This window comes from Balearica regulorum, chromosome 6, assembly GCF_011004875.1.
Source record: "Balearica regulorum gibbericeps isolate bBalReg1 chromosome 6, bBalReg1.pri, whole genome shotgun sequence".
In the NCBI taxonomy this organism is placed as follows: domain Eukaryota; kingdom Metazoa; phylum Chordata; class Aves; order Gruiformes; family Gruidae; genus Balearica; species Balearica regulorum.
In genome coordinates this window covers 5,819,183-5,831,820 of record NC_046189.1, presented here as the reverse complement: position 1 = coordinate 5,831,820, position 12,638 = coordinate 5,819,183, and the positions used below count along the sequence as shown (strand labels likewise).

Below are 12,638 nucleotides of genomic sequence, written 5' to 3'. Positions count from 1 at the left end.
TATCAATAAAATGTTTATAGCTTTGTCTTTGGAAGCAGATAAAACTGTCCTTGTATTCTCTCCATATTTAGCTGAGTCTTTGGCTAGTAGATACAGAGGAAAAAAAAAAAGTAAATCAGTATGAAGATACAAAAAGGCAAAAAAAAATTAAACATATGATCATGTAACTGGTCTGATATGAACTTGCCATCATTATGATGGCTGAGAGTTAAATTTTTCCAGATGTTCTCCCTAAAAAGTTTTACTCAACCATGGTATTCAATAGCTGTTTTTCTTCAACAGGAAGGCCTTTCTAAGTGACACCCAGAACTGAAAAGAGCAGATTTTCTGAATCTGCAGAGTAAAATGGTCTGCATAAGGAAACAACAGAGTGGAGTTATGGATGAGTGCAAAGTATGCTGCCCCGATGCATTTCAATCTGGTGGGTAAAACTGTGTATTTAAAATCTTATAGTTGAATGCTGCCATGCTTACAAAATCGTGCAGGACTTCAGAGAATAGTCCTGGTGAAGGCAACAGGCCTATTTCTAAAGTAAGATGTCAGCTGCCCTGTCAGGCTGATGTGTTACTGGCTGACAAATCAGGGGGATCACAGATTTTGAGGGAATTACAGGAGAAGTGCCTGCCACTACCACACAGCCAAATTAAAAAAAAAAAAAAAAAGGCAACAACGAATTTGTTCATTCTTACTTTTTGTTATGTTCCTGTAAGTGAGTAGTAATGGGGGAAACTGAACTTCTGTAGACAGGAAGGGTGACTTCTCTCCTCTGAAGCGTGCTCAAGGGAAAGCAGCTTTCAGGACCCGTGGAGTGTGGTGGGCAGTAGAGGAGCTGGGAGAATGTTACTCGTGCAGAGAAACTGTGGAAGGAAGCAGAGAGCAAAAAGCCGGGTCTCGAGGGTAGAAAGGACTAGAGACCGGAGAGGACTGGGCAATTTGCATTTCAGGAAGGTACAGAGTTGGCAGGAAAACAAGCTGCAAGCAAGAGCACACCCATAAGGACACAGTGGGCAACTAGGAGCAGTCCATTTTTAGTTCCTGTTCTTGTCTTGTTGCTTGGAATTGTTTCCCTCTTAAAAAAACCCCAAAACATCTGAGTTTATATTCAATCATTCCTATCTTTTATCAGTTTAAAAGCAATTTGTTATTCTTTAGGGAGCTCAGGGTAGGAAAAAGATTAGGGTGAATTCTAATTTACTTGGATTATTGTCACATCCAGTCTCTGCTTTACGGAAACTGGAATAGGAGGATGAAAGCTCACAGTTTTACCCAAATGTATTCAGGTCTATGGTAGAATAATAAGTAAAAGAAAAGTCAACGATCAGCAATGCTTGGCTTTTTGGATAACAACCAGTCTCTCAGTCTCTGAGGAATGAAGCAGGTGGATTTTAATAAGGTTTATTTGGCTTGTCAGTAAGTTAGGCAAGAAAGTGGTTATCAATGTTTATGCCACATGAAGGCACTCTGAAACAATAAGAGAACATGCAGGCTTGAAAGTCTGCTGTTTACTCAAAATTTGACTGAGACTGAAATGGAGGAGGAATTGCTATGGCCAAACTCTGATCTTTTTTCCATCTCTCTCTCTCTATATATATATATCTGTAGTATACTTCCATCAAAGTACCAGTTGGCAGGAGCTGTCAGATCCCAGGTGTTGCAGAATGGATTAGCCATTCCCCCAAATCGTGATTCATACTAACCTGCATGTACTGTTCTGCCAGATTTCGTGAACCTTCCTAGCCATATCTCTGTGGATATGCAGTATGGTTCATGTCATGTGAATTCCCAGCTGCGGGGCAGTGCCAGACTTGCCTTCCAAGCAGGTGTGCTGTTGAACTGCACACACACAGGAGATCTGATGCTTCCACGAAACTTTGATCTCCATGTGTGAGTTCTAGAGAGTCAGTCTGTGCAGGCAGAGTGGACACAGCCAGTATTTCTTGCTGTCCAGAAATCCTGAATGAATGTACAAAACCATGAAATTCTGCTAATAGAGATCTTCTGTCTGGAAAAAGATAGAATCTGGCAAGACCTGATTTTGCTGTAATTCAAAACGTAACATTTTAAAATTAATTTTCTGTGCTGAAGTCAGAACCATGTCTTAATTTTTTTTAATCAGATCTACAAAACTTTTTTGCTTCATATATGAAGGCTGAAGTTCATAGAATCATAGAATGGTTTGGGTTGGAAGGGACCTTAAAGCCCATCTAGTTCCAACCCCCCTGCCACGGGCGGGGACACCCTCCACTAGCCCAGGTTGCCCAAAGCCCCATCCAACCTGGCCTTGAACACTGCCAGGGATGGGGCATCCACAGCTTCTCTGGGCAACCTGTGCCAGTGCCTCACCACCCTCACAGCTTTCTGGGCTGCAAGCACACATTGCCAGCTCATCCTGAGCTCCTCATCTACCAACACCCCCAAGTCCTTCTCCTCAGGGCTGCTCTCAATCCATTCTCCACCCAGCCTGTAGTTGTGCTTGGGATTGCCCCAACCCACGTGCAGAACCTTGCACTTGGCCTTGCTGAACTGCATGTGATTTGCACAAGCCCACCTCTCAAGCCTGTCAAGGACCCTCTGGATGGCATCTCTTCCCTCCAGCCTGTCAACTGCACCACACAGCTTGGTGTCGTTGGCAAACTTGCTGAGGGTTCTCTAATAATGAACTTCAGGAAGAAGGAAAAATGTACAATCATGTGAGTTGGTAAGGATGAATCAAAATGCAGCAGCCGCATCTGAAGATTGTATTTTGATCTACTATGAACCTCTCCCATTAAAATTTAAAATAGCCTTTTCCCCAGACCTCCTCTGAAATAGAACAAACTATGTCGGGAAAAAAACCCCATGTTCTGGCTGTGGCATAAATAACAGAAGTTTAGGAGAGCCGAGGGGTAAGGCTTGCACTTGATTCTTATTCCTTTCAGTTTCTCTCTATATACTCAGGTGAAGATCAGCCTTAGTTTTGAAATTCTTGGCTTGTTGCACTTTGCATCACAATTACAATGTTTTCTAAACATTGTGGGTTTTTCTTTAAATGCTTCGTTTGATCTGAGATTGGCTCAAAGCAGCAGATCTGGAAGTGTAACTGAGCTTGCTTTCTCTCCTGCAGCAATCCCAGAGGATCAGGTGATGGGGGATGCCTGGATGCTGTTAGTTCATTTGCATGTGAACAAGATAACTTCAGTTTATCCCCCCCTACCTACTGAAAAAAAAAGTAAGTTGCGGTCTGTGAGGTAATGGGGTTTGATAGAGTTCTTAGCAGTATGCTGTGAACAAAAATTGTTATCTAGCTCAACTATACTGTTGTATCCACTGCAGTGATCTTGCTTGATAAATTAACACCTGTTTAGAAAATATATGGCAAATCTTAATATTATTCAGGCACGTTCGAAACTCTTCCTATAAGTTCCTTGGGAAGCAAGTGGAGCTTGCCTTGAAATGGAAGGCAGTGTTTCCAAATCACTTTGAGGGCTTTTCTGCTAGCTGATGGGACGGAGGAGGAGAGTATTTGTCTTGTTCCCTGTGGCAGGAGAGAATTTCATTTTTGCTGGCACCCTCAACTATTCTGCTTTTCCACTCAGTATTTTTGAACTGTGTTTTAGTCAGGCCAAGACAGGGTGGTCAGAAATCATACACAGCCTGACAGATAGCAGGAGAGATTCCCAAAAGCATCTGAAGGACACTTGGGAAAAAAAAACCCTCCTCTCTGATCTCAGCTACAAGAAGGAGAGTCCAAGCAGTTCACGTGGGCTGCTTGTTATGCTGATCCCGGTCCTGGGGAGACTTATGTCACTGGAGCTCCACTGAGCTGGCAGCAGTTACTTGGGACTTGCACTGACATGAATCTGGGCGAACGTGCCTAAAATTGGCTCTGATCTCTTGTCTTTCAAGTAAGCATAGAACTATCTTGTGATTTTTACAGAGAACTTGAAAATGAGAAATCCTCCATAGCTTGGTTGCTTATGGCAGAGCTTCCCAGCTGTGATGAGCAGCTTTGGGAGCGTCTGTTTTGGGGTACCAAACCTGGGGCACCTAAGCAGGGCCTCAAGTTCTCTGAGCACTTCTGAATATCAAGCAGTTTGTTTTAAGCTTCTGAAAATGTAGGCACTTAGCTTTCTTTTAATATCTTGGCCCTGGGGACTTACAAAGCCGCAGACCACTGATTTTGTTTGATTTTTACGGTACAGTGGGACTGTGTGATGAATTTCATTTCTGGTGTCTTTCACTTATGAAGAGTAAGAAAAATCTCCTCATGTTAATGACCAGTTTGCTTTCCTTGTCCTACTCCCTATCTGTGTAGGATACAGTGTAAATGAATATGAAACAAAAGGTAGCCTGCCTTTTTCTAAACAGCTATGCCAAGTCTAAGACCATGTTAAGGAAGCCTGAGTTGTGAGTACTTCACCCCCTAGTATTTGAACTGAGTGAATCTTCTGCCTTCATGACTTTGCATTCCTGATTTCTCTGATATGTGTCCTTCCTGCAGAACCCCTGCCCAAACTTTCTTTCCTGAAGGGATGATACCATTGCAAGCCATGTCCTGGCAGGCAAGTTTCAAGCTCAGGCAGTGTGGTTGCATCTCCATAAAACCATTGGTCTCTGTTCTCCTTTTTCCACTCTTCTATGGTTGATTTCTTTTTCCTTATTGATTCCTTGTTTCTTAGTGATTCTGCCTTTTCTGAAGGTCTTTATGTTAAGTGAAGCTCATACTTAAGATCTGTCCAAACCACAGAAGGCTTGTTTGTACGTTGACAGATTTTTCTGAACTGAGGTGTCTCTCAGGAATACCTGATATATTTTCTGGCCTTCAACAGTCAACAGTTCATCACCTCATTTTAGCAGTGAGACAAATAGCTTGGATGTTTTTTCCCGTTTCTGGCAGAGGGAAGTTCCTCCATGATGTTGGAGGCTTTGAAAAGGAAGGTGGTTCTTACACTGGAGGGATACTTTCCTGATCTCCAAAGGTCTGAAGTGGGCTTAATCAATTTTGGTAATAAAACATGGATGAAAAAAAAAAGGGAAGACAGCAGTGTCAAATCTATAGCAGTAGTCAATGGGGCATCCTTGCTGTGGAGGTGATGCAGGAAAGTAGGTTTTTGCCTGTTGTTCCCCTATATAGCATTTAATTCATTCTTAATGTACAGCTGCCAGATGAGATCTGTGTATGTACTGCAGATCCCTGACAAACAGAATCCAGTTCATGATGTGGTTATGCAGCTGTTTTCACCTGGCAAAAGATGCCACTCTGCCAAAAGGCATGGTCCTTTTTCTGCTCGTTCCTGTCCCCCTGCTCGTGATGAGAGGAAAGGGTTAGTTTTTAGCTGGATCCATCTGCCTCATTGTGCAGCCACGTTGAAACTCAGGTGGTGGAAGGGGGTAGTTGGGAATTAGCAGTTACGGGGAAGAAACCGGCAGTGTGAATTGGTTCTGGTTCAAACACGTGTATACCCAGGGCCCAAAGTAACTTCCTAATGTTGGTAGAGAGTAAAATGAAGTGTAGAGTTTGCCCTTCAGTATAGCCATAACAAAGGGCAGTGCTTGTAACCTTCCAAATGCTGTGTGTGACATTCGTGGCAGCGTAAAGCTAACATAATGTGAAATGTGACTGTGGAAGAAAGCTAACTTCTTGCATGTGTGAGTGCACGTGTGTTTGTGTATTAAGATGACCTTTCTAGTACAAGGTATAGGTCTTTGCAGTGCATTCACTTAGAAGCGTGCCTTTGCTTCCTGTACATCTCCTCTCCCGAGTGTATATCCAACCTGGGTCACTGCAGGCTAGAGCCAAGCTAATAGAGGAATAGCTAACAAAAACATTTCCCAGTTCCCTACGTTTTCTTTTTTTTGTTTGCAAAAAGTGAAATCCATGTGTCTCAAGCTCCTTGTATGAATCACAGTGATTGTCAAGTATCTTCTTGTAGGAAAAATGGTTATGTCTTTCCTATACCACACTCAAATTACCAGGGAACATTGGTGGCTTGCTTCTTCCAGCTCTGCACACTTGTAGAGCTCGTGTTAAAGCAGTGAGCTCCTCTACACCCAGTCTGTCTTCCACCCTATCGCTGTCTGTCTCCTTCAGTCATCTGGATTCAGGCCTTTCCCATGTGTTTCTCATCCAAGGCTCCAGTAAGCTCTCCACATTGCAGAGGGTACCCAAACCCATTGCCCTCTCTTCTCTATCTTTTATTATGTGCGTGACGGTTCAACCTGGTGCTATAATGAGCTGTGTGGGAAATATTTTCATGTGATACTGGCATCAATTTAGACTAATCTCAAACTACTGTATACAAAGAAGTCCTGATTATTACTGTCAGTGATTAGAAAAGGTCACCTGAATCCTTTATAGCAGTATATGTCCAGCTGCAAAAAAAAGTGTATATCTTTTTTTTTTTTTTTTCCTTGCTCTGAGCTAATTGAAGCTTTGATCACCTGGGTTTCAAAAGATGCCTCACCATTTTAGTTCTTGAAGAATAATAATGTGCATGCTTCTCCCACAGCTTTCATCTTCATTAGGCATTTTCATGTCTGGCTAACAAGGAACATCATTCTTTTTGAAGATGATAGTGTAGGGTTATAGGGAATATGTGATAGTTACAAAGGTCTATAGTCAGTTAGTTAGATAGCATATGGAACATTTCACCTTATTTCAGCTGTTGTCCATTGAAATTTTACCAAAAGACGGTTTTCTCTTGCAACCATTTGTTTTTCCTGGTGATTTCTTTTTCATTTATTTGGGGAGGGGCAGCACTCTGAGACCTGTGCTAGGGCTTCTAGTGACTGTGTACTCTCCAAACACAGAATAAAAAGATTACGGCTTTCCACAGAATTTGGTCTTCCCACTTGTTTTAGTACAAGTACACTTGTAGCAGTCACGGGCTATCCCACTAGCTAACATGTGGACCCCAGATCACAAATTGGAGAGCACTCAAGCACACTATGAACAGACTCTCTTAGTTTGCCTGGACCACGTGCTGTTAGGAGAACTAGTGGTGCTGTTCCTTGTCTCTTACTGAAAAGTGTTTGTTTCAGAGCATGAGGTCTGCCTTCGTTGCTGTGGGTGAGATTTCTCTAGCAGGTTTTGCTGTCTCCCAGCAGACAGAGCTAGCGTCTGGCCTGTGATGCAACCCCTACAACAGTGCTCAGACACCAACCTGAAGAACAGTGTTGCAAGGGTGTCTAAGCAAGCACCCCTCCAAGGAGGGGCGGGAGGAGGTGGGGCTGCTCCAGGGGCTTTTAATGGCAGAATAAATGAGAAGGTGTAGGGCAGTGCTGTACAGTCAGTCCAGCGGGCCCGCTGTGTCTCTGTTCTCTTCCCCTGTAATCTGCAAGAGTATATTGTCTGCGCCAAACCTTGAAGAAACACCTACAAGCAGATTTTTGTTTTGTCTTGTTTCCTTTACACTTCAGTTACCGATCAGCAACTTTCAAGATGACAAGAATTTTGACAGCTTGCAAAGTGGTGAAGGCTTTGAAAGGCAGATTGGAGTTTTGCAATGTGTCTGCTGATCACTGGAGTTTCTCAAGGACTGGTACCAGGTTGTTGAGCATCAAGGTAACAGTAACTGAGCTACTGTGGTTTAATAGATGTGTTTGGCATGCTGAGAGATAGCTCCCTGAAGATAACAAGGCTTACCTAGACACATAAAATTGAACCAAAAGAGATTTGTCTGAACCCTAAGCAAGGGGATTGTCTGTCTAAATGGTTTTATTAGCTAAGCAAGCACACTTTTTGTGTGGTCTGGAGTGGCAATTATAGGGTAAATGGCACCAAAAGGTGGAAGTTCAGGGTTTCAGTTAATTATTATATGGTATTTTCTTTAGGAACATCCCACCCTTCTGTAGGACTGATAGCTAACAGAGCAGATCTTTCAGTCCATACAAGCATGAATCAGCCAGATATTTAAAAACATGCATCACTTGAAACGTGATTAATCTTATTGGATCCACAAAGGATTCATTTTCAATGCATTGGAAACCATGATGGCTCTGAGATTAATTGGAGAGGGAGACAACTCTTTGTGAATGCATCAGTGTATCAGCTCTTGATTTACTGGGGCTGGAACCGCTTAGTTCATTTCCCCAACTTAGTTCTCTTTGTTACAAGAGCCACATCTGGCCAGCTTTGCTAGTGTAACTCTGGCAGGTGTGGCAGAGCACAGTGGTGAAATGGGACTCTCTGTGTGAATTCTGAAGCCCTGGCAGTGTTTTGTCATTGTGCGCTTTGCATGGAAAAGAGGCTCTTAAAGTGTGTCCTGTTGAATCAACAGTGTAATAGAATTAGCAACTGGAGGAGTGATGTTTCAATGGGTGGTAGGGAAGAGCTCCTAAAGACTTGGGCTGTGGGAATCCAGTGGATGCTGTCTTACCGAGGCAGGGTGGAGTAAAGGGCTGATCAGTATTGTTTCTGTCCACTGAAGACTAGAGCTTCTCTTACCCATCCCATGGCCACTGATTATTTTTTTTTCAGGAGTTCTCTGAGCTCCTGGCAACAGACCCATTACTTTTAAAACAAGAAATAGCTGCAGAGAAAAATTGGATGAGGAAAGAGGCATCGCTATTTTCATCCCTTCCTTCAGCATGTGAGTTCTCAGTTTAGCTTTGTCCCACCTGCACTTAAAAACAGAGCCTGTGTTGGGACTAGCGTTCTTGCTAATGAAACTGCCATCCCCTTGCAGAGAGTGCCTAGCAGGCATGAACTCTTACCTTGTTCACTGTCTTAAAACACAGCACAGTAATCTTCCTCCCAGCAGATAGATCCTGACTCTGCAATCAGATCTGACTTAGGAGGAAGTTACTCCTCCTTGTGATGACAACAGGAGCCCTACTTGTGAATTAGAAAGCCATCATGGTTACCAGTTTCTGCAGCTGCACCATTTGAAGAGGTAGTAGGGCTCTGGCATGAGGAGGAAGTTCCTTGTTTGTTCCTCAGGCTGGTGAAGCTATGTTGGTTTGACACTGACCACACATTAAACCTATGTCATAGCCCTCAGATGGGGCAGTGCCATCTCTCACATCTGCCAGGGCAGGTGACAGCTGCTATTGTTCCATTTTGAAATCTCAGCACTGGGCTAGAAAGTGTCTCTTGGTGTGACAGAGCAGATTGTGACACAACTTGAAGAATCTCTTTGGGCTTTGTGCTTCAAATTCAAATGGGATAGGAGAAAATGGAGACAATTATACTGCCAGTACTACTGAATGAGTGGAACCTGTGAATGCACTAAGAGGTGCTGTTGACAAGTGGCACAGTGTCTAGGGGATAGGAGCCCAGGATTCATACTTGGCTGCTTGGCTTATGACTGGTGATGGCCTATAGCATCAGTGTGCTGATGCTATGTATTGTAGAACAGGAGTCCATGCAGGTACACTCAAGTTCACTAGGGTTTTAGAAACTAATCAAGCCAACTAAGCAGCACCGAAGAGTTCTGCTGGAATGCCATCCTTGCTTGTCTCTATTACCTTTGATACCTCTCTTGATTTTTGAAGCTGGGTCAGTTATTTCTGCCATGCTCTGTGGAGTACAGCAGTTGAAGCCTTGTGATGCACAGAGAAGTGAGTTCAAAGACACTTTAGTCTGTAGTTTTAAGTCTGCTGCAGTAAAAAGTATCTTCCACTGGTAAAGCTTTGTAGGCCATGGTTAGGATTGCTGGTTCAGCTTTTGATGAGACACTGTCTTTCTTTACACATTCTAGGATAATTCTGGTAGGCACCTGCAGTAGCCTGGATCTGATGCATTCTTATACTGATGGATTAGCATCTGAAGTTTGGATTTGGCGTCTTAAATGACAGATTGATGGTATTAGGTACAGGTTTTGTCACTCGTTCAAGGACTGCGCAGTGACAGACATACAAGGTCGCATCGCATAACACTGAGGCATCCAATTAAGAAGTTTCATGCTCGTGGCAAACTGCTGCCCTACTCTGATGGAGTTACAGTACCAGCTGTTCTAGCATCTACTTAATTCTGTGCTTGTAAAGCTAAAGAGTGGTCACTCAAAGCCAACACCACCAATACTGAAGGCAAGGAGAATGAATACCTATTAAGAAAGCAATGCCAAGTGAAACCCTTGGGAGCTATTTAACCTCAGTCCCAGCAATTGCAAATACACCTGAGGTGGGTCAGAATGAATTGGGCCCTCTTTCTGTTTCAAGGTGTTGCAGGGTGGCCAAGACCTACCATGGATCTGAAGTGCTGAGTCTGGTAGAGCATTTGTACCTGCACTGTGACTAGTTGGCTCACCACAAGGTGTGCTAGCCAGCCCCAGAAGTCTCTTTCTGACGTATATTATGTGGCATCTTCTGCCTTGGCATTGGCACTGGGTTTTTTCCTTACTAGACTTGCTTATTTGAGTTCAATACCTACAGGGGCTTGTGCTGTCAGAGTGAACACTTGAACTCATGGACAGTAAGAAGAGCGATATCTAGTGTAGTTTAGGAGCCTGTGGGTCCTGAGGTCTCAGCTCAGATTTTTAACAGCACCTTTGCTGGGGGCCGTGTGATTCTGTTTGAATTCAAAATCTGGAATACAAAAACTCAAAGCTTTCCTGGCCTGGGGCTTTTGCTTTAAGACAGTGACAGGCTTATACACCTTTTTCCATGGGACATACAGAAGCAGAAGTGGAAGAGACTCTCTAATATACATATGCAGGCAGTAAAGCAGCAGGCCTGAGGGAAAATTTAAGGATAAGTGGTCCTAAAAAGCCAACCTATTGCATAGCTTTGCATCAGGGTGTGGAAATTAACTGTAGTTGTGAGACAAGTGACCAAGTGACTTATGACTGGGTTTGGTGCTCAAGCCATCATTAGGGGTAATGGATATTTGTAAGAAGTTTGGAGAAAGAGTGAAATGCAGAGTAATTAAGGTGTGTGGGCTAATGGCAGTATAGGTAATGATCCCATTCTCCCATTATTGTAGGCTTAAATGAGCATTTAGTTGCCTTTTACTGCTTTTTCTCAGTGGGCTATTTTAGGGAGCATAACAAAATACAATGAAAACATGTTTCTAACCTATGTATAAGCTAAGTAAAGTATTAGAGATCATGAGGGAGAGGTGGTAGTTTTAGTAGAATGCCTAATAATTCTTCTCCCAAGCCTGTTTTCTGTTTTCTGTCCAGTTAAACTCAGCCTATGTGGGGAAACACCATTGTAGGTGAGCAGTCTGAGATGTGGGGACTCATAGGTCCGTGTTTCTCTGTTGCATCCCATCCTTCTGTTCTAAAGGAGAGATGGAGCATCCATGAGTGAAAGAGAGGCACAGAGAGCAGATCAGAGACCTCTGTGGGCTCTCTGTAGGGGTGCTTAGCATCACTGGTTTCAGGGTAATCAAGCTTCTCTATAATTCAGGAATGGGCAGAGAGACTGCAGCTTGAAGCTCGTATCATTTAATGCTCGTCTGAGGCCAATGTAGTTAAATGGGGATGTAAAGAGTAGTACGAGCAATAAATAGGTGGCTTGTAACAGTATAGCTGGCTCAGTAAGGAGAGGATTGGGAGAGCTATAAAAACCACCAGGAGCAAGCTAAAAATGTAGTTAGAAATGAGAGGGAGAAGAGGAAAATTTTTGAGCACTGGCTTTAGAAACTATTTCAGATTACTGTAAAAGGGCTCTTCAAATAGATTTTGAGGCAGGTGGAAAGTAACTGAAGAAAATGACTGCATGCGAAGCAGAGAGATGAGTGAAGAGGTGAAAGATCCGTCACAGGCTACACCACTCCCCTCCCTTTGGAGATGAAAGTGAAGGGGAGGTAAAACAGGGTCTATTCCCTTAGAGGTGGGGGGGAACTTAGGGAGCTGCTTCTGTGGGGGAGAGAAGGGCTGCTCGTTTCCTTGTGTGCTCAGTCACTTCTGCTAGGTGCCTCATGTGTCTTGGTTCCCCCTCCTCCTTTGATTTTTGTCACAAATATTTGTGGCATTGTTGCAAACAACCTTAAGAAGAGTTCAAGTTGTACGACCTGTGACTTTTCTACCATGTGCTGCATTTCTGGCTTTGCTTTCTCTTTGGCTTGGACAGTAGAGGAACTAATCGAAAGCTTTTCCGTGAAGTTAGCCTAAGTGTGAATCTTCTTCAGCGTATCTCAAGACACCAACCTGGCTTTTGATTCATTCTTTATTCTTGCCCTTCCTTCTTCTTTTAATTTTAGCCAGAAGCAAATGTGCTAAAATAAAATTATATATATATATATATATATATATATATATATATATATAAAAAAAGAGTTGGCAAAGGAAGTCTTGACTGTTAGCAATGTCCGGATAGATTTCCAGCCTGTGATGGCATAGTACTTACTAGAAGATATATTTTTCTACCGAAGAGAAAACTCCTCCTTTGTTGCTGGTTGTTTGGTCTTGTGAGTGGATGTAGCACAGTCCTGGCACCAGCCTTCTACTGTAGAAGAAATCTGGTGGCTTTTGGCTTCTTCTGCGCTTCTGATATGTTGGCAGTTACGTAGCCAGCCAGACTTGTGTGCAAAGAAATGCGGCAGAGGCTGTTGTGCTGTGTGGAATCATGGCCTTCCTTTACAAAGGAGGTGTTTTATCATCTTAGTACTGGAGGGCAATAAACTGGCCTGCACTGAAACTGAGGGGTTTCTTTGGAGGGGAAAAACTGGTTACTCTGAGGCAAATAGAAAAGAGGAAAAATTACCTGTTCAT

At 43.2% G+C, this 12,638-nt stretch overlaps 1 protein-coding gene across 1 annotated transcript in view; it reads left to right on the top strand.

Annotated features, from left to right (window-relative positions):
- Positions 1-335: 335 nt before the first annotated feature.
- Positions 336-12,638, top strand: part of CPS1 (carbamoyl-phosphate synthase 1) — a 100,307-nt gene continuing 88,004 nt past the window's right edge. The window contains exons 1-2 of the mRNA XM_075755747.1: positions 336-421; positions 7,399-7,543. Coding sequence (XP_075611862.1) covers positions 396-421; positions 7,399-7,543 — 171 coding nt within the window. The 5' untranslated portion in view covers positions 336-395. The remainder of the gene's footprint in view (positions 422-7,398; positions 7,544-12,638) is intronic.